This window comes from Mercurialis annua, linkage group LG5, assembly GCF_937616625.2.
Source record: "Mercurialis annua linkage group LG5, ddMerAnnu1.2, whole genome shotgun sequence".
Classification (NCBI taxonomy): domain Eukaryota; kingdom Viridiplantae; phylum Streptophyta; class Magnoliopsida; order Malpighiales; family Euphorbiaceae; genus Mercurialis; species Mercurialis annua.
The window spans coordinates 8,844,572-8,866,179 of NC_065574.1; the positions used below are offsets into that span (position 1 = coordinate 8,844,572).

General features: G+C 35.0%; 4 protein-coding genes across 5 annotated transcripts; 2 read left to right on the forward strand and 2 right to left on the reverse strand.

Moving 5' to 3' along the window:
- Positions 1 to 149: 149 nt before the first annotated feature.
- LOC126682457 (cytochrome c oxidase subunit 5b-1, mitochondrial) lies at positions 150 to 4,433 on the reverse strand. Of its 2 annotated transcripts, none has more exons than XM_050378159.1 (6): positions 4,101 to 4,433; positions 3,524 to 3,618; positions 3,274 to 3,324; positions 1,966 to 2,032; positions 1,775 to 1,854; positions 150 to 558 (listed from the first exon to the last, which is right to left on the reverse strand). In XM_050378159.1, the coding sequence occupies exons 1-6, from the start codon at positions 4,261 to 4,263 to the stop codon at positions 496 to 498; spliced, it is 519 nt and encodes a 172-aa protein (XP_050234116.1). In that variant the 5' UTR covers positions 4,264 to 4,433; the 3' UTR covers positions 150 to 495. The 2 variants fall into 2 exon arrangements, with proteins under 2 accessions (XP_050234116.1, XP_050234118.1); XM_050378161.2 differs by having other exon boundaries at positions 3,524 to 3,609; positions 4,101 to 4,428.
- A 468-nt stretch (positions 4,434 to 4,901) lies between these two features.
- On the reverse strand, positions 4,902 to 9,711 carry LOC126683347 ((6-4)DNA photolyase). Its single transcript, XM_050379208.2, has 14 exons — positions 9,313 to 9,711; positions 9,158 to 9,229; positions 8,560 to 8,640; positions 8,224 to 8,403; positions 8,071 to 8,142; positions 7,316 to 7,402; positions 7,088 to 7,186; positions 6,927 to 7,010; positions 6,247 to 6,333; positions 5,972 to 6,043; positions 5,766 to 5,879; positions 5,501 to 5,588; positions 5,322 to 5,417; positions 4,902 to 5,247 (listed from the first exon to the last, which is right to left on the reverse strand). Exons 1-14 carry the CDS (start codon positions 9,616 to 9,618, stop codon positions 5,102 to 5,104), a joined length of 1,584 nt encoding a protein of 527 aa, XP_050235165.1. The 5' UTR covers positions 9,619 to 9,711; the 3' UTR covers positions 4,902 to 5,101.
- A 666-nt stretch (positions 9,712 to 10,377) lies between these two features.
- LOC126681404 (F-box protein CPR1-like) lies at positions 10,378 to 11,655 on the forward strand. Its single transcript, XM_050376943.1, has one exon. It carries the CDS (start codon positions 10,378 to 10,380, stop codon positions 11,653 to 11,655), a length of 1,278 nt encoding a protein of 425 aa, XP_050232900.1.
- Positions 11,656 to 15,017: 3,362 nt separating this feature from the next.
- Positions 15,018 to 16,442, forward strand: LOC126679759 (F-box protein CPR1-like). The gene has a single exon (XM_050374735.2). It carries the CDS (start codon positions 15,133 to 15,135, stop codon positions 16,273 to 16,275), a length of 1,143 nt encoding a protein of 380 aa, XP_050230692.1. The 5' UTR covers positions 15,018 to 15,132; the 3' UTR covers positions 16,276 to 16,442.
- The last annotated feature ends 5,166 nt before the right edge of the window (positions 16,443 to 21,608 follow it).

Here is a 21,608-nt window from a genome sequence, read left to right on the forward strand (position 1 = left end):
TATTTCTCTGCTTCACAACAACAATGACAGCAACAAGAAATGCAGCAGCAAATCGGAAACCAACTCAGCAAGTGCGCATTCCGTACTCTGCCATACGCGTACCAAAAGAGAAGATAACACGTAGCATGAAAAGCTGCAATATAGAAATGTAGCATCAAAGCAGAAATTCTACGATTCCCTTCTCACACTAACATCAAGAAAGTTTTATGAAAGAATAGTAAGTGTAGCCATCAATTATTTGGCAATTGCATTTAGACCAAACCCTAACAAAATCCATTGGTTCCATCATTTGGATGACCAGTATGTGTCTACATAACCACCAAAAAAAAGATACCATCATCCTGTTTGTTGCAAAAGCAACGGCCACAAATACAAGGGACCAATCAAAAACGAACAAGACAATAAGCTTTTGAATTTCGACGTTACTTTGTATAATGGAACTTGTCTCATCATCTTCCCAATTTTATTCTGAAAGGTAAAACTGAATAGCTCCAACTAGTGATGATGTTCGTCGTCGCCATGACCATCAGGAGGTCCACCAGGGCCCACTACTTCCAGCTGTTAATCATTAGAGCAATTAAAAAAAATTAACAACCATTTGAGGAATTGTCTACAAATTCTGACAGCAATCTAAAGAGTAAAATTCATCCACGGTTTGACATTTCACCAATTTCCCACCAAAGCCCCATTTTATTTTGTAACAAAAGCCCCAACATTTAACGTGTAATGAAAAATCCTTGCCATCAATTTTGCACATTTCATCCAAATATGCTGATCTGAACGCCATAAATACAATAAATGACCCATCACACTGCCAGTTCAGAGCCACATCACCAAACTCTTCTATAATATTTTTTCAAAACTTTGCATATATCTTGACATGACTTCTTTTGCATTCATCTTACCATGTTTCCTTTGATTTTCTGGCATTGTGACGCATAGTTTTTGTACTGATGGCCTCTATGTCAGCATTTTATGGACGCAGAATGAGTAAATTGACAATCAGGATTTTTCATTCATCCACATAAATGTCGGGGAATTTTTGGTTACAAAATCTAATAAAAAGACCTTAGTGGAAATAGGTGAAATGCCGGGGACTGGGTGAAAATCACCCATAACTTTTGTTCATAAGCATAGATAGCTTGAGATACAAATCATGGTCTATTCATCCAACTCCATCTTTTAATAAGATGATAAACAGTAAATTACTAAGATAAGCTCACACGGAGCTGCGAAATTAAGCACTGAAAATACAGTCTAAATAAGCTAATCATACGATCACGAATTTAGAGCAACAACATTTTCAATTTAATACGGTTCTAGAGTACATAATAAATAAAGAATGAATTTCTTCTGGAATTAATAATATGGAAGCATGTCTTTTGGCTAGCTAATTCATTGATATTATTAAGCATGCAGTGATAACTGCTTCCTAATGAGTTTTGTGAATCATGCATTAAATAAATTGACCAACTTGATATATACCATACTTATTATTCAATTCCAATGCTTGGCTTGTCAAATGGTCCAGCAAACAACATTTTACCTTTTTTGAGTCGGAACTCTGGGACATGATGCAGGACCTACTGAACCATGCAGGTATGCATATGCACAAGTTTGCATATGCACAAGTTTGCATATGCCCACACAAAAAACCACATGTATTGGATGTCAAATTTAAGCATAGACCTCAAAATCTAGAACCAAACTAGCTTAATCCGCACTCATACACAAAATCAGCACAAACTTATAGTGGTTTTGGGCTCCCACTTACCACAAAGTTTTGCGTGCACACTGGGCATTCATGTGCCTTGCCTTTCTCCAGCCAAAACCAAACAACATCATGCTCATCCTCTGCAAATAAGAAACATGCAAAGAATATCAAATCATATTCATCTGATGCATAGTTAAAATGAAGCAAAAAATAAGAAGCAAAAAATAGAGGGGGAGGACTGAGAAACCCACCTCCTTCACCTCCTGGGCAACCAACAATTCTCTTGTCATAGTAGGACTTCACGACAGCTGGTGCTTCCTAAAAAAAGCACATAAATTAAAAATAATTTTATTAATGTTGCAAAAGATATTATGAATAACAGCAACAATTTATGCAAGTACAGTTTGGCAACTGCAAAGTACTGCATATAGACAGATATTAAGTGCACAAAATACAGGAAGAGTGTTGTTATTCATGCATGTAAAGTTGATACTAACAGTATAAATTCCATTGAAATATCTCATGCAAAAAAATCATGGAAGAACTCTATCATTGTGGGGCAGTCAACCCTTCCATGCTGAAGGATCATAACCGGGAATCAACACTACATAATGGTTCATCAAAATCATTCAATATTCAATTACTGAGTGACGTAATTCAAACAATTGTTCTTCAAAATCATACCATAATTTTTTTGAATCTAGATCCCTTCAAAAGTGAATCTAAATTGATAAACGATCAAACTAGAGTATCATTTGATCAGTGATAGATTTGACTTTAATACAACAAAACATAATTTTGAAAATTTACATTTACAAAATTACAAAGATCACGTGGCTCAATTGTTTTGCGACAAGCATGACATCAAAATTGAAGTTATATGAATAGGACAAATCCCACGATATTAGACCAGAAATATATGAGATTCTTCCCTTTGCTAAGTTGGGCAAGGCTCAATGCTTAATGTCAACACACTGTTGTAAATAAATTAGTCAAACTCAAGAGTAACCAAACCCCTGAGTGAATAATATTTGCTCATTCATTTTTTCATTTAAAAATTATGGGAACATGGCTCAAAGGAAAAGGTTACAAAGAAGGAATTGATCCATTATTCGAGTTCAGAAGGCAACCTCAGATAAGTATAAATCATATAGCCATAATTTTAAATCGTAAATCGTTTCTTTCCTAAGTTAAAAAAAATATAGGCATGGAGCAGCATTTATTTTATATGCAAACTTACCAGGTTAAAATAACAATAATAATAAACTTTCTTCAAAAAGCTTTATTTTCTTCCCTCTTTGTTTTTGCTTTGCTCTGTGCCGTGCAGGTTAAATAAGATATGGCAAATAGCAGTGACTGAATAAAGTAAACAAACTATTTTCCAATCATTCAATCAACATTATAGAGCATGTCTTTGGCCTATGATTCACAAAGAAATCTGCTCCTAAAAACAAAAAGGCATCAATGACCCACCAACTGACAACATGTGATCAATTTGTCTAATGAAATACATTGCAAACCATAATATCATCTATACCGTAACAACGCGAACCACTAACCTTTGTGCCGAAGGGACCAACTGGAAAGTTAATTTCAAGAATATCCTTTCCCTATTCATAAAAAACATTAATATGTCAAATAACCAGTTGCAAAGGATACAAAAGAAAAGAAATAAACTACCACAAGCATACATGATTAAAATTCCAGTTTATCGATGCTTTTGCATTAGCACAAGACTTCACTCCCTTTCCATTTTTTAAAAACTCTCTACCTCTCACTTTCCCATTGTGCAAACAAAGAAACAATTACCTGAAGCTCAGATTCAAGCTCCTCCTTTTCATGTCCAGTGGCAATAGGCATTATGTCCTCAACCCTCTTCTTCACAGCACCATCCGCTACAAAAGCTAACAATTCAGCATCATTTATAGCTCATAAATTTCATATAACTACAACAATACATGTACGCAGGCAATCAATTACAATAAATCATAAACCATTGTAAGCCATGAACACGAGGCTTTCTTCACTATAATTATAACGTGTCTCATAATCTTCACTATATTCCATCTTACAATAGACAAATCAAATTAGAAAAATAATTCCTGTGATAATCGGATCACTTTCCATTACCATTCCACTTCAAATTCCAATAGTAATCAAACAAACCATGAATTCAACAGCATCAAAATTTACTAGCAATTTCAATTTAACTCATAATAAACAGCTACAAAAATGTAGTTAGATCATTAATCAGCAAACAAATACAAATAGGAACCAAAAAAAATCAAATCAATCGGGCAACTAATAATAAGATTAAACAAAAAAACACAAAGATAAATCTTAAGCGCGGAAATGAATACAAATAGGTGAAGATTAAAAAAATCACCTGCTTCGGCGGAGAAATAGCGATGGAAGATAGAAGAAGACGGTGATACGAAAGATCTGTGTAGGTGCTTATGAGAAGCGAATTGAGTGGCTGCGGAGGTAGATCGGTAAGAGGAGGAGACTAGGGTTTTGAGGTGCGAAGAGAATAGCGTTCTTCTCCACATCGTCGTCGTTTTTGGTTTTAGGGTTTGTGAGATATGTGTTCTCTACTGATCAGAGGTCACGCCCTGAAAATGATAATTTGTTTCTTCTTCTTGCTGTTAGCTTTTTGTGTAAAAGGGCCAAAATGGAAGGAAAGGAGGCGACGGGGTTTCACTCAGTGCCTCGCCCACTGTGTGTTGAGACGCGCGTGGGATTGACTTGGCACGTGCTAATATGAGGTTCTATTTTTAGAAATAATATTCAAAAACTGAGGCTTTTATTTTTATTTTCAAAATTATTTTTTATAACTGAAAATTGGTAATCTACATGATTTTATTACTAGGGTGAATTAATTATTATTTGATTCATTAAATTTATATTTAAATTAGAATTAAACTACAAAAATATTAAATTAATAAATTTATAGTGATTTGATTTAATCATCTCTTGACATAAATTTATTTTGAATTAATAGTTCATTTATATTCATATTCATATTCTTTATTATTTTGATATATCATACAAAGTATAATATTTTAAAAGTTTTAATATCTTAATATTTTGTTCAAAAATCATCATAAAATTATTATAATTTTATGAGTCTGTAATTCAAGTTAACAATTATATTTTATTTATGTTTTTTAAAATTAAAATCAAAGCATTCATCATTTAAATCATGATTTTTGATTTGATTTTAGTTAAATTAGTTTAAATTGATTAATTAAAGTACACTACAAGTTATTACTCCTGCACTACTATGCCTTTCTTTTACAGCCATCCAAAATCTATAAACAACATTTATAAGCTCAAGGCATTAAATCTATTTTTTCATTTTCAGCCATCCAAAATATATAAGCAACATTACTCCTCATCTTGATCTTTCTCTAGTTTTCTCCTTAAATTCCTCATATCTTCTTCGGTTAGCTTGCCATTCAATTTCTGGTTTAATGCATAACTCTCTGCCAACTTTCTCTTGCATCCCTTGCTTGCAGTATCATGAGCTACCACTGAAACAACAACATTTACCAGTCAAAACTTGCCAAGATCAACACGTAAATGAACTGTATGAAACGTAACGTACCCGGTTTTGGATAATGTACTCCGATTATGCACTTTGCCTTGGTTTGAACACTTAGTGGAGCTGTCCATGGCTCGTAGATATACTCCTTTGGCATGTCTGATAGTTAAATCAGAATGGTTATACATAGCATACAATAATAGTATACAAGTCTTTAAGTATAAGATGTTTCTCCAAAATACCTTTCAATACAGGCAGAAAATGCCTTATGTAATTGCCATTTGGATCATACTTCTTCCCAAATGAAATCGGCGAGTAGATGCGATAATACTTGTTGGCAAAAAAACAGCATCCATTTATCATTTTAGCTCGAATCAAATCAATGTAATATAACCAAATCTTGAAATTTAAAAGCATGAATCTTGCTAGCAAAAACATGATTTTTCTCTTCTGATTTCGGTAACATTAGCATGAAATATAAACATGTACAATTTAAGTGCTTCATACCTGGTAAAAGAAGGAAGAACATGACAGCCACATCCAATTTCCATTATTGATTGCCCAATCTGAATCAATCAAGAGTCTATCAAAAACATCGCGCCCTTTCTCCCAGTGCACAAACTAACCAGAAGAAATAAATCATGTTAAAGAGTGGAGAAGATTATTTGAAAAGAGAGAAAATGATGTGCGCACAGGCAATGCTGATCATATACCAGATCACCACGAGTTAGAAAGCACGCAACACAATGCCTCGCTAGATGGTGCATCCAACCCCACTTGCGAAGCTACAGGAGCAAACATACCTAACAGAATAAGCTGCATATTTCTATATGTAGAGTGACTGCGAAACAATTTGTTCAGTGAAGTAGTTACTAATTTAGTCATAGCCTTTACCTGAATAAGCTGCATATTTCTATACGTAGAGTGACTGCGGACTTATCATAAACAGTTTGTTTATTAAGAAGTTACTCGTTTAATCACAGCCTACCTGAGTCATGATAGCATCAATCCAAGGGTATCCTGTTCTGGCTTCTCTCCATGCTACTAGCAATTCGTTGTCGTCGTTCCAAGGTATCTAAATCATAAAGACAGTTAATCCACCAAGTCTCCGTGATAAATAATAAAACCATAAAAAGAGAGGCACAGCACAGAAAAAGCAAGCAGACACGTAAATCTCCTTAGTTTGTTGGCTATACACACAGAAGAAACGGGCATAAACTAAGAAATAGCTCCTGATACTACTTGTCAGCAAAATCAGCTTTCTATCTCCAAGGCAAAGAGGTTTCTCTGGTAGAAACCTAACCAAAATGGACTTTTTTATCTATTTAAATTCTGAAAAGAGCTCTATTCAAGGGGAAAATGTCAAAGGAGCTTATCCCTTACTACATTACACCCAATCAATGTCGAAGAAGTTTCAGTGGCAAGGCTTAAACACAAACACTACAATATACTTTGCATAGGAAAAATAAAAAATGTTTCAACCACAATGATTCTTTATGAGATCATTGAAACTGAAGGCTGGTTTATTATTAACTCTGTTATTAGTTGCAAGAATGTTAATCAAATGCAAGATGAAATTAATAGTAATTATTTCTACCAAGAAGGAAGCTTTCGGGAGAAAATTTAGCAGACAAAGAAAAACAGGTGTAGCTGATTTCTTGTACTTACCTGCTTGCATATTCTGTTATCCTTCATCTGATCAAAGTTAGGAGTGCCGAATGCCACTGTATAGAAGAAATCTCGCCACAACAACTGTCGGTATTTGAAGCAAAATTTTAGTTTACTTCTATGTACAACAAGTGTCATAGAAGATAATAAATCATACAGACCTGGCCAACAAGAGAAACTGGTGGTGATGTGTGCTTCTGAACATTTTTATACACATCTTGAAGACACTGGTAGAAGTACCTGGAAGAGAGACAACCAAACTGCCAAACAGATAAAAAGAATATTCACGGGATATGAGAAAATGACAAAAGAATCAAGAAAAGAGCAGTGAGTTTCAGCTAGCATCTTCTAGTATACTAATTTATACAATTTATTGGATCATCACTCACTTTCAAGTATGGTGATAACACAGTGGTGGCTGGTTTTGAAAATGCAGATGGATCACCCTTGGGTTTCTCAAAATTCGCCACCCACTTCTGCAATATGAAGAAAATATAAACTGCAAACGGTAACTGTCATGAGAATTTTGGAAAAATATGAAATGACAAAAAAGTTGACTATTGTCTATGATCCCATATTGTCAGGCCAGCACATCAAAACTAGTAATGCAACACTTGCAAATGAAAAGGAGATGATTTTGTAACCTCTTAATCGGGATCAACCTATTTGAAATTTCAGTAAATATGAAGTCGAACAAATACTGGTATCAACATCCATGCTTTCAGACCAATTACAATTAGCTTAAACATACATACAGGTCATCCATAACATAGTTTTCCATGGGGTAAAGCCTAATGAGTGTAAGCTATGTTGCACGAAAACTCCTCAAATCCTACTTTTCAATGTTTCGTTTTCACTTCCAGAAATGGTATGAAACTTCGAAATTCTGTATTTAAGGGATGTAGTTTCGGTGTTTTCATTTAGGCATTTCCCATCTCAGCATTTTTGTTTCCTGCTGCAGAGGTTGTGAGTTAACACTTAACAGCCTACTATAACCTTACTACTTGTGATACAAAATTCTGAGTTAGTGAAGTTGAAAAGGGAGTATTAGATCACAAGATTTTGATATGAGGCTTTGAAGAGAAAATTACTGATACCAATGTTAGCCAAAAAGAATTTTCACACTGTTTAACGAAAACCACACCTTGTCGGCAATTGAATCTCTTAACCTCTTTAAGGCTTCTGATTCGCCACCTCTAAAAGGAGTCAAGTCATCCTGCAGACGATTTTTAAATAAGCAGAAGTTCCAAGAGAATAAAAAATTAAAACAAATCTTAGTACATTAACTGTATCATACTTGTTCAACATTTCCATAGCCAAGTTCTTCCAAATTTGGAACTTCTGAAACCTCACAGCTTCCAAAATCCCCAACAGGAGGAAGCGAGGGAATTGTCATTGAAAGTGGAGAGCATGCCCATGCAGGCTGCCCAGCAACCTTTAGAAATGACTGGTAACTCAAAGGCGGCTTTCCGCCATTCTTTTTATAACACAATTAAATCATTGCATTAAAACAAACAAGCGAAAGATTAGTATTGGAGAATCTACATCAACTTTCTAGAACTAGCTCCACAAAATTTAAAACATTACAAAAAAAAAAAGCAATTTGGCCATGGCATTTCTCAGTTCCACTAACCTTTTGTATAATATCTGCAGGATTGAAAAGGGTATGGCTGACTGGGGAGAAAACCTCAATTCCAATTGAAGATGCATGTTCCTGCCAAAACAAACATTATCTTCTTTACTACAAAAGTACTAACCCCTTTGTCTAGGAAGTATGAAAAATACAAGAATTCAAGCATTCGTACATTTCGTTGTGTTTAGAAAACCGATATACTAATTTTTTAGCTTATTTTCAAAAGAACATAACAAGCATTTTGAAAGAAATAAAATCAGGCCAAAATTGACATAATTTTCCGAAACTCCGGACATATTATTTTTCAGTGACGAGGACTCACTCCCCTGCGCCAAATCCAGAATCATTGTCAGACCTCGGGACGTGGATTGCCTGCAAAGCCCACATAACTGGCAATTCCGAGTTATAACAGTCAGCAGTCCAGCTCCAACTACTCCAATTATTAGAAAGGGCATAGACGAGGTTTGAACCCGCGACTATGGCACCCAGATACCACTGAACCAAACCCGTGCAGGCAAAACTAGGGACATGTTCATATGCAATAAAGACAGAGATACACATAATAAGGTACTTTTAAGAGTGTAAATTAGGATCTTACCTTGACTTTAACATCCAAACCTTGATAATATGGATCTGTATCAAACTCAAAGCAAAGCTTCTTCACATCCCACTGCAACAACAAACAAACAAACCGAACTAAGCAACCACAATCATTGACCCAAAACCCAAAAACAAAAATGAACCTTGTCTTACTTCCTTCAAGCACCGAATCAAAATCTGACTCGGCTCTCCATTCAAGACAATCAACCTAGAGCCAAGTTTCTTGAGGCTCAAATCAAGATCAACCAAACTTTCCAACAAGAACCTGATACGATTGACGCCGGCACGGTTTGACCCAGGAGAGAATGCAGTTGGATCAGGCTTCATGTAATGTGGGTCGATTACAAAAACCGGGTAAAGAAAACTAGACCCTTTTAAAGCGTGTTCTAAAGCTGGGTTATCGTGGATTCTGAGGCCTTTTCGAAACCACATCAGGGAAGAGGAACCAGAGACTGCCATGGTTAATGGTTTATGAGGTTCGATTTTGGCAGTTGTAAAGTTTCAGGGGAGGATTATTGGGAGGGAAAGCTGGGTAGCGGTTAATAAGGCGCCACGTTGTCGGTTTGAAAATACCAAATAGAAACATAGAAAATTTATTAATTTTTCATATCATTTTTTTCTAAATTATAAAATTATTAAAAGGTCAAATGTTGTAAAAAGGCCAAACCTTTCACAAAAGTTTCACAAAAGTCCTGAACTTTCAATTTTGTCGATTTTGGCCAAAAATTGATTATTTTGTTTCACAAAAGTCCTGACCTTTCAATTTTTTCGATTTTGGCCAAAAATGGATTATTTGGTTTCACAAAAGTCCTGACCTTTCAATATTTGGCATGCCACATAGACGTCACATAGGCTCCACATAGACAAATTGAAATCAAATTGAGAGTTGGCCACAATTGAAACCAAATAATTTGTTTTTGGCCAAAATCGACAAAATTGAAAGATCAGGACTTTTGTGAAACTTTTATGAAAGGTTTGGCCTTTTTAAGACATTTGGCCTTATTAAAATAACTTCTTTATATTCCTAAAGCATATTATAATTCCGACAAGATAATTCCTTTTTTACATTTACATCACAGTCGGTAAAAGGAAGTTTTTATAGTTTTTTTAATTACATTACAAATTTTAATTCCTTTCAATAAAACCTTGTAAAATTTACAGATATAAATTCCAATTGCAAAACCCTAATTCTGACTGCTTTGCCATTCAACAATAACAATGTTAGAGCTACCATTTGATATCATGAGTCACATACTAAAGTTTTTACCTGTGAGGGATCTCCTTCGCTTCAGGTGCTTATCAAAATCATATTGTTCTTTAATCGACAGTCGCGATTTCATAAACTACCATCTATCTCAATCTAATAATTTAAACACCAATCGTAGCCTCATCATTGCTCAATCATTCTATAAACACAAAAATCTTAAGAGTAGTACTAAAATCTATTCAATGAATTTAGATTCTGCATACCCCCACCTAGTGGAATATGATCAACCTCTGTCTGTGTATTCTGAGAGTCTTCCTCATAATACTATTCCTGATTATGATTATAAAGATCAGTTGCAAAATAATTTTTCCATAGTCGGTTCTTGCAATGGCTTAATCGCGTTCTACCATCCTGAACACGGCATGTTACTGTGGAATCCTTCAACCAAAAAGCAACAAAATCTACCCGATTTTTGGGGACTACACGAAGTTATTGGATCTGTTTATCTTCTTATTCATGGATTCGGCTATGATCCTGTCAGCGACGATTACAAGGTCATCAGGGTCTGGAAAATCATCAGCGGGAGGCGAAAAGAATTGAGAGTTATGGTTTATAGCGTAAAACATAATTCTCGTAGAACGATCGAGGAGGACTTCCCTTATGATGTAATGAGTCGTTGCAGTACTCTTGTCGGTTCTTATTTGCACTGGATTGTTACCAAACCGGATGATTGTAGGTGGATCGTTGCTTTCAATATGGAAGACGAAAAATTCCATAAGGTGCCAAGTCCTGATCTAAAGTATGAGGATTATGGGCTTATGGAATTAGCCGCAGTAGGAGGATGCCTTAGTATGTGCATGGATGCCCGTCGTGACTCTTTATTGGAGATTTGGGTGATGAAAGAGTATGGAATGAGGGACTCGTGGATTAGAATAGTCTCCGTAGATAAAGCGAATTTTAGTCGTTATACTCCATCACGGGTTAAGCTAATTGGGTGTTCAAAAACTGGCGATAAACTCTTATTTGATGTCGAAGGCTACGAGTTATGGGAGTATGACCTACAAAAGGAGGAGGAGAAGGAGGAAACATCTCAACATTCGCAAAATCATATATACAGATGGAAGCAATGTTCTCCCTACAAACATGTTCGGGGAACTGAGAAATGGAAGCAACGCCTTTCCAACAAACGTGTCCGGAGGATTGAGATGTTAAAAGGTAAACTCATCATCTGGGAATATTCATTTATTTGTGTAAGAAGCCTTGTTCCGGTCAATCTTCATGTTGATTAAGATTTTATTTTGTTAATGAAAATATTTTAATTTGTTATAATATTTTCCTCCCATTTTATGAAGAGGTTATGATGATGATGATAATAGAAGCAATGTGTTAAACTTGAGGATTTATGTGACTGTTTTCTTTTTTATGCTCAAGATTTCTATGTTGATGTGATTTATAGAGTAATTGGTAATTTGGTAGTAAAATTCAGTGACAATCAGTTCAGTCTTTATTAATGTATTACAGAACTTCTCTAATCTCAATAATCAGTGCATGATATTAAATTTGGGATTTGTTATAAAATAAGTACTAAATTTAGCGAAATATATAAAAGGACTTTCAGCCACGTCACGTGTCCCCTAATAATTGGATAAAAAATGGTCAAGAGTCCTCCGTTTATAACGTTTCGCTATGTTTAGTATCTAGTATTTTGTAACGAAAAATAATCCAATATTCATTTTGAAACTTTTACATAATTTAGTTTCCTCTCAAGTTTAATACCCAATCAGTGCACAAACAAAACTTATATTTTTCGGGTAATTGATTTTAAGTCATTGTACTTTTTAAAAATCACAAAATGGTGACAGAACTTCAAAACTTAACATTTTGTTGATTATGTGTATATATAAAATATAAGGTATTATTTGCCATAAATAATCAAAATTTGATTACTATATATGTATAATTTGACCATAAAACACTTAAAAACCTTTCAGAATCACAAATTTAAAAGTTTAGTAACCATTTTGTCACGTTTTGAAGTTCGGTTACCATTTTACAATTCTTGTAAAGTACAGTGACCGCTAGAATCAGTTACCCGTATTTTTCTCTGTTGTAAAATTGTGTGAAAATGGACCTTCTGCACTGGCCAGATGATTTTATATATAATATCAAACCCATGTTATTTCGACATGCCAAGGTTCAAAGTATTGCAATCAAAAGGATGATGATCATAATTACTGTATTAACAATTATAAAAGACTAATTGTTAAAATTGCCTGTAGCTATTAATGGGAGTTGGTCCAAGTGGTAAGCGGCTTGGTATCGCTTAAGCAAGGTCTCGGGTTCGAGTCCTTGTGAATGCAGAAAATTTCCACTGGAAGACTCCCCCACCATGCCAGGTGCGCGACACGGGTCGGATCCGGATTAGTCAGGGCGAAGCCTTGGAAACCGGATGGGCTTACCAAAAAAAAAAATTGCCTCTAGCTGTTTCAGACTTTCAGTAACAATTATTCATTTTTGTACATCATTATATTGCGTTGAGATTTTCCTGCAAATTAAACCACATCATATCTTATAAACAGGTCATGGGATTTTGTGGGATATTATCGCTGATCAATTTAACAAGTAAATATTTCATAATATTTTATAATTAATAAGAATAAAGTCTATGTTTTATGACTTTTTATATTATTAATCAACTAATATTATATAGAGGTGAGCAAGGATCGAACCAAACCGAAAAATCGAAACGGACCGAACAGAATTTCGTTGTATGGTCGGTTTTTCGGTGATAACAGTTTGGTTCGTTTCTATTTTAGGTAAAGTTTGGTGTTCGATGTTCGGTTTGGATTGAGTGTTTTGAAAATCAAACCGACCGAAAAACCGAACTTTAATATAAGGATTAATTCCTAAAAAAATCACAAATTTTACACGAAGTTTCATTTTAATCATGAACTTTAAAAGTTGTCATTTAAAGGCACGAACTTTCATTTTGTTTCAAATCTATCGCCAAAGTAAAATCCGGTGTATTTTATCGAACCAAAAATTCCTAATCCTATATACTCTAACTAAAAGATAATAAGATCTAATGTCGATTTATAATTTGGGTCTTTCATTAATGGTTTATTGAACAATTTAGTCAACAAAAATACACTGAAATGATAGATTTGAAACAAAATAAAAGTTCGTGCCTTTAAATGGCAACTTTTAAAGGTCGTGATTAAAATGAAACTTCGTGTAAAGTTCGTGATTTTTTTAGGAATTAACCCTTAATATAAATATAAATATATATATATATATATATATATTTTAAAAATAATATACATATATACTTATATTTATATATTTTTTGTCTTTATATCTTAATTATTATTGATATATGAGTTAATAATTGTTATTTAGACATACTAGTTTGATGTGCACGTGCGCTGCACGTGAATTATAATTTATTATTTTTCAGGGTGTATATTTGAGATTGTTGACGTAAATTTTTTAATTATATATATATATCGAGATTTTACATTTAAAATTGTTACGGATGGTCTTCTTTTTTAACATTTATCGTCATTTATATTTAATATTATTTAAATATAGAATTTTAAAATTAAATCAATAATATTAATAATTTAATATATATGATCATACAAAGACGACAAAACATAAAATTTATTAGTTGCATATAATTCTTAGATCCATTTCTTGCAACTCCCAAAGTTTACATATATAGGCATGTTCGTGAACTTATTTGATATTATTTATTTAAAATTATACTCTTAATTGCATGGTTAATTAATGTAGTAATTAGTAATATGGTCCGCTGATTTATTATTTATAAAAATAAATATAAAATTTATATGATTTATCATATGTATAAATTTTATTAAGATATAAATATTTATAATTTATTATTTATATTTGAAATTGTCGAGCGTGATTTTTTAAATTTTATACATATATGTTATTTATAACGTGATTTTTTAATTTTTATATTTATATGTTATTTATAAATTACAATGTTGTGTATTTGATTAGAATTAGGAAAAAAAATTCAAGTCGTTGAGTATAATTAGGAAAGCTTTAAATAGTTAAGGTTAAAAAGATATGTAGAGAATTTTTATCTCCATGTAAGTGTTAGTGGTTGATTAGGATTAGGGAAGATTTTTACTAATTAAATTATACAAATTATGAAAGGGTATATTTGTCCATAAATGAAAGTGTTACCCCCGCTAATACACTTTTATATATGTTATAGATATGGAAGTTTATTAGACTCTAATTATTTAATATTATAATTCATTTTAATATAAAAAATTGTGAAATTCGGTTTTAACCGAACCATATCGAACCGAAATCTTTGATTTGATTCGGTTCGTTTTTTCACCTCCAAATTAAAAGTTCGGTTCGGTTTGGAAAATTTCCAAACTGAAAAAACCGAAAAAACTGAAAAAATTCCAACCAAACCGAACCGACCGATGCTCACCCCTGTAGACTCGATCTCAAAACAAGTAGAAAATAAAACATTTCTTTTAATAAAACTTTATTTCCTATTCTATATTAGTCATGAGTCATGACTCAAACAATAAATTGCAAACAAATTGCAGAATAATAATCTTCCTAAAGAAGTAGTAACCAATAAAAACTCAATATAGTCCTAAGAATTTGAACCAAAATTAAATAGCAGAGTCACATAAAACCCAACCAACGAATGATTAGTAGTGAACAAAAAGAAAGAAAACAAGGCGGGCAAAACCCTAAACCTAGGTGCAGCAATGTCAGAGATACCATTTGATAATTTGAGTGACATACTCAAACTGTTACCTGTTAAGTCTCTCCTTCGCTTCAGATGCTTATCGAAAGCACATTGTTGTTTGATCGACACCCCCGATTTCATAAACCTGCATCTCTCTCACTCTAACAATACCAACCCCAACAATAGGCTCATTATGTTTGAAACAACTTCACAACATATTAAAACCTATTTGATGGATTTAGATTCTCCAGAGCAGCACATAGTGGAATGTGATCACCCTCATAATAATACTTGTCAAGTATTTGGCTCTTGCAACGGCTTAATCGCATTGTATCATCCCCAAGAAGGAATGTTTCTGTGGAATCCGTCAACCCAAAAGCACCAAAAACTACGTTATCTTTGGGGAAAGAATTTCACAAATCGTAGCTGTGATGATTATCTTCTCGATGGATTCGGCTATGATCCCGTCAGCGACGATTACAAGTTGATCAGGATCCGGACAATTGACAGAAAGTGGAGAAAAGGATCCAGAGGTATGGTTTATAGCATAAAACATAACTCTTGTAGAAGGATAGAGGACTTCCCTTATAAGTGTAATGGTCGTAGAGATTGCGGCACTCTTGTTGGTTCTTGTTTGCACTGGATTGTTTCTGAACCAGGATATTCTTCTGATCAACTGATCTTTGTTCTCAATTTGGAAGACGAAAGATACAGAGCGCTGCCGATTCCAGGTGGTTTAAAGAAATCTTGGTGTAAATTAGGGGAAGTAGGAGGATGCCTTACTTTGAGTGCCAGTTGGCCTTATGTGGAGATTTGGGTGATGAAGGAATATGGAAACAGGGATTCATGGATCAGAATATTGCATGTATACGAACCGAAAATGTCATTTAGGCCAATTAGGTATTCAAAAACTGGCGATAAACTCTTATCGTTCTACCCTCATATATGTCAATTATGGGAGTGTGACCTAAAAGAGGAGGGCCAAACATCTCAGGTATCCCAAAATTACATCTCCAATTTCAACCAACAACCACCAAATGTGTCCGACAAACGTTTTCGGAGGATCGAGGTATTAGGAAGTGACATCCTCTACCCCCAATTTTCAGAATGCTGCCATTATTCAATTATCTGCGTAAGAAGCCTTGTTTCGGTCCATGTTTGATGCAGAGCAGTAATGTTTACAGATCAAAACTGATGCAGGGATATCGGTGGGTTTGAGACTTTATCATGGCTGGCTGATTTTTGGGACTGTTAAAGATTTGTTTTATTGACATTATAATTTGTATTCGGTTTTTATTTTCGTTTTCTACATTCATTAAAAATTCTGTTTAGGCCATATATTATTCAGTTAATTTGAGTATTCTGAGTTTCAAATCTCATATTTTAAATTCATAAATTTATAGATTTTTAGCTGGAAAGCATTACTGAACTTGCCACTTCTTTTTACTTATAAAGTTCATAAATTAAATTAGTAACACTAATCCGTAAAAAGTTACATCTATTTGAGAGAGAGTGAGATGGAAAATACGATACACTTCTTTCAGTGTATCGTATTGCCTCGTATCCGGCTGCGGAGTGCCGTTGATTGCCTCGTATCCGGCTGCATCCAGTTCTCGAATATGATGCCGACTGAACAACTTGGGAAGCACATACTGCCTTATGCCGATGAGAACGAAGAATGGTAATGGGAACAGAATTCCGGCTATCGGAAGATTGTAAAGATAGCAATATATTTGAAAGGCACCGACTCCACAAAAGAAGCATGAATCTTCTCCAGCACCCTGCCGAAATCAATTGTCAGCCGCACGGTGATTTTCTATATTTTGCATAAACTTATAGAACTCTAAATTTATAACTTATTTTAAAATATTATTTCTCTAACTCTGGCTCCAGAGTTTTTGTGTAGTGTTTCAGTTTTCGTATTTACCGGCTAGATTGCACGAAAATGACAATGCTGAAAGATAAAAATAACTACACCAAAGCAATAAATTTCAGGTTTTGAATAGAGGTTTCGTTTCTCAAACATAATAATCTACCTATTAGTCAGTAACATCAAAATTACCCCCACAGGAGTGATGGTGTGTCTTTTCCATTACAGGAAATAGGAATATCAAACACCGATATGCAGCCACGAGCTATGGCTGCAACAAATTGCTTACTCTTTGTTCATTCATTCTCACAGGCAAGTTGACATCAATTTGCTTCTTAGGATCAAATGCATAACAACCTTAAGTGTCATTTTCAGTATGTCAAAATCACTTCTCCAATTTCAACCAACCACCACCAAATGTGTCGGACAAACGTTTTCGGAGGATTGAGATATCAGGAGGTGATGTCGTTGGCTGCCATTTTTCAATTATCTGTGTGAGAAGCCTTGTTCCGGTCCATGTTTGATGCGTGACTAGCTGATTTTTGATCCAAAAATTCATGATTTAAACTTTTCGGACTGTTCAAGATTTGATTTATAATATTGTTTTTTTTGCTTTGTATTCGCTTTTGGTTTTCGTTTCCTAGTCATTAAAAATTCTGTTTAGACCATTTCTTATTCAGTAGTTAATTTGAGTAATGTGAGTTTCAATTCTCATATTTCAAATTCATAGATTACATTAGTACCACTAGTCTGTAGAAACTTACATCTATTTGGGGCTGAGAGTTAGCTGTAGAGTGCCGGTGAATTCCTCATATTCGGCTCCATCTAGTTCTCAAAGATGATTGCCGGCCAACTGAACACCTTTGGAAGAACGTACCGCCTTATGCTGATGAGTACGTAGAATTGCAATGGGAACTGAATTCCGGCTATTGGTTTATATTAAACATAGCAATACATATATTTGAAAGGTTGACTCTACAAAAGAAGCATGAACCCTCTCCAACACCCTGCCGAAAGCAATAGTCACTAAGCGTGGTGAATTACATTTTGCAACAATTTATGGAGTCCTACATTTTGATGTTTATTCTGTAAATGATTACGAAATTCTATATTTATATGATTTAACTAACTCGGGTTGAGTTTTTCGTTCAGTGATCTCATTTTTCGTATTTATCGGCTAGATTGCGCGAAAATGCAAATGCTGAAAGATAAAAACAACTACCTCAAAAAGTTCAGGTTCTGAATAAAGGTTTCGCTTCTCAAAGGAATGATGAAGGTATGACTGCAATAAATTGCTTACTCTGTTTATTTCGCTCTCACAAGCAAAATAGCATCAATCTGCTTCTCAGGATCAATTTCCTTTTTTTAAGTCTTGTAGCTCTTTATTTACTATTGGTTCATTCTCAATAAAATTAATGCCGGTGAATTATGTTGCACGAGAACTTTTTGAATTCTATATACTCGCGTTTCATTTTTATTTTTATTATCGAAACGCTTATGAACTCTCATATTGTACAATTATCATCTATTTCTATTCTTTTAAATGTTGTTTTTCATTTCGATATTTTCCATTTCAGCGTTATCGTTTTCGTGCTGAATTGTAGGTAAGGAACCGCAGGACTGTAAGATTTTTAGGAGGACTAAACTGAAACAAACTATTTTTATTTGTACTAAATTGTAATTAGTACACACACTAAATATACTCTTGCACTCACACACTGCACGTCACACACTCACTCACTTTGCTTTCTTATTTTTCATGTATACAAAATGTAGGCATCTATCTATATATATAGACACCATATGTCGGTTACACTATTTTCTAGGTATTTCTTACTAAACTCTAGAATAGGAAAATACTAGACATTACTTGGATATATAAGCAACTAGAATAGTGGAGAAAAGTGGAGAAGGTCGTTGACTTTTAACACTCCCCCTCAATGACCGCTCTCTTGAGACGTTTCTCTACTTACTATACCAAGCCGCCTTTCTTTTTTTATTCCAGTCTTTACGTACTTCATTTTTGATTCTTCACTTAAAGCCGTCTTTTCAAATATAGCAGACTCCATTTTGTCATTTTCGATTAGTGCCACATTCGCATATTTAGGATTCGGCTTCCTTTGTCTCTCGCTCCTTCTAAATTGTATTTCACGTTCCACTGAGATTTCTTCTTGAATATCATCTTCAAGCTGGCTTGGTCGTTCTTCTTCTGGTGTCCGTCTATATACTCATGTGCGCCATGGAGATTTAGCTCTTTTCGGGGATTGACTTCTTCTATTTTCTTCACTTGACTCCACTTCTCGAGTACTCTGCTCGATCACTTTGTCTTCTTGAGACTCTTCTTGTAGTCTCTCTTCTTTCTCTTTGGAGTCAGGAAGAACAATTCCCTGAGAAGACCACCACGAGGAAGTTTCATCGAATATGACATTCCTCGAAGTATAGCATTTTCCTGTATTTGGATCACAACACCTCCACCCTTTTCTTTCGTTGTCATATCCCACAAATATGCACTTTAATGCCTTCTTATCAAATTTGCTCCGCAAATGATCAGGCACAAAAACATAACACACGCATCCGAAAACTCGAAAGTGACTTACAGTGGGTTTTATATTTTTGAGCTTCTCATAGGGTGAAACAAATCCAATCGGTACTTGTGGTAGTCTGTTGATCACGTGAGCAGTTGTCTTCATACACTCTGCCCAAAACCGGGATGGAACATTCTTCGCGTGTAACATGCTTCTACATGTTTCCGCTAAATGTCTATTCTTTCTTTCCGCCACTCCATTTTGCTGTGGAGTGTTTGGACAAGTCAACTGGCGTCTTATCTTGCAATCTTGCAAATATTTTGAGAATTCACGTGATGTATATTCTCCCCCATTATCGGTACGTAGACATCGAATTCTTTTACCGAGTTCTTTTTCTACTGTCTCCTTAAACTCAATAAATTTTCGTAGTGCTTCCGATTTCTCTTTCATAAAGTAAACCCAAACGTACCTCGATAAATCATCAATGAAAGTAATCATGTACCGAAAGCCACTAATTGATGGATGCTTCACTGGTCCAAACACATCTGAATGGATTAACTCGAGCGACTCCTTCGCTCTATACTCAGAATCCTCATATGGTAGCTGATGCGCTTTTCCAAACTGGCAGCCAACACATATAGTATCTTCTCGAACATTTAGTTGAGGAAGTCCCCTGAGTATAGACTTTTGCATCATCACTTTGAGCTTGTGATAATTCACGTGTCCTAGACGTGCATGCCACAAGTCAGCCGTCTCATTTTTTCTTGTCTTGTCTGCGTATGCCGTTTGAGCAGACATTACGTAGACAGAATTTAGCCTTCGTCCCTCCATCAATGGCTTATTTGGTAATCTCAAATTTTGATACACCTTCGCATCTTTGGGTCCGAACACCACGTAGTTTCCCGAAGATGTGAGTTGCGACACCGATATTAGATTCTTCTTCATCCCTGGTACATGAAGCACATTTCCCAATGATACTTCTTTGGAGTTGTATCGGGGCACTACCATTGTTTTACCAACGTGAGTGATATGTAGCTTCGAGTCATTTGCAGTAACTACGACTCCTTCTCCCTTATACTCCGACATGCTTAAAAATTTCTTTTTATCTCCACTCATATGATTTGAGCATCCGGAGTCTAAAATCCAATCATTATCATAATTAATAATATTATCACTCACCGCAGCAGATGCTTGAAAATCTAACTCCTCCTCGGTCTCCACCTGTGGGTGTGTGGATGCCACATTTTCTTCAACTTTTCTATACCAACAGTCGCGAGCATAGTGACCTCGTTTGCCACAAACGAAACATTGATTATTTGTACGTTGTCTCGTCTCCTCTCGTCGATCATTGTTGGTTTCTCGTTGAGCTCCCCCTTGTTGCCAGCTGCTTCCTTGTCGTCTTCGCCAATTTTCTTGTATTGGCGTTCTTCCTTTGTTGGATCTCACACCTTGTGAATCTCTACCATTTTTACTACTGAAGAGGGCTCTCTCCTCTTCTTTGATTGAGGTTTTAGACATTTGCTTGTCTAATTCCTCTTGATTTGCCAAGACATTTTCTAACTCATTCAAAGTTGGTTCTTTTGACCATCCGCGGGTTGCAGTCACAAGAGCATTAAACTCTGGACGTAGCCCGTGAGTGATTATTCTCCGCATTCGTGTTTCCGTGATTTTATTTTCAGGATCCAACTTTGAAATTTCTTGGGATAAAGATTTAACTTTAGAGAAGTATTGACTCACCGTTAAATCTTTTTGTGATATCGATAATAACTCATTCTTGAGTTGTTGGAGCTTGACATCATTCTTCCGAGTGTATACTCCAGCAAGAGTGTCCCACGCCTCTTTGGGCATTTTTGCGTCCTTGACATGTTGCAGCAAGTCGTCCTCCACTGATATTGATAAAGCATATAAAGCTTTACCGGCCCCGACCTTCCACTTTTTAAGGTCATCCTGACTTGTCGGGGATGTCGTTTCACTCCCTCCGACGATCTCCCAGAGATCTTGACCGAGCAAATAAAATTGCATACGAGTACTCCATGTGCTATAATTATTAGCATTGAGTTTTTCAAGGGTACTCACCGATGTTGAAAAATCCGCCATTTA

What these genes read in the sequence shown, in the direction of transcription:
- LOC126682457 (XM_050378159.1), bottom strand. Translation starts at nt 4,263, where the DNA reads ATGTGGAGAAGAACGCTATTCTCTTCGCACCTCAAAACCCTAGTCTCC. An exon ending in AGCTTGAATCTGAGCTTCAG is followed by an intron (nt 3,325 to 3,523) that starts GTAATTGTTTCT and finishes TTTTATGAATAG; the next exon opens with GGAAAGGATATTCTTGAAAT. An exon ending in TGTGCACGCAAAACTTTGTG is followed by an intron (nt 559 to 1,774) that starts GTAAGTGGGAGC and finishes AATGATTAACAG; the next exon opens with CTGGAAGTAGTGGGCCCTGG.
- LOC126683347 (XM_050379208.2), bottom strand. Translation starts at nt 9,618, where the DNA reads ATGGCAGTCTCTGGTTCCTCTTCCCTGATGTGGTTTCGAAAAGGCCTC. An exon ending in GAGATTCAATTGCCGACAAG is followed by an intron (nt 7,403 to 8,070) that starts GTGTGGTTTTCG and finishes TTCATATTGCAG; the next exon opens with AAGTGGGTGGCGAATTTTGA. An exon ending in TTGATGCTATCATGACTCAG is followed by an intron (nt 6,044 to 6,246) that starts GTAGGCTGTGAT and finishes TTGCTCCTGTAG; the next exon opens with CTTCGCAAGTGGGGTTGGAT.
- LOC126681404 (XM_050376943.1), top strand. Translation starts at nt 10,378, where the DNA reads ATGTTAGAGCTACCATTTGATATCATGAGTCACATACTAAAGTTTTTA.
- LOC126679759 (XM_050374735.2), top strand. Translation starts at nt 15,133, where the DNA reads ATGTCAGAGATACCATTTGATAATTTGAGTGACATACTCAAACTGTTA.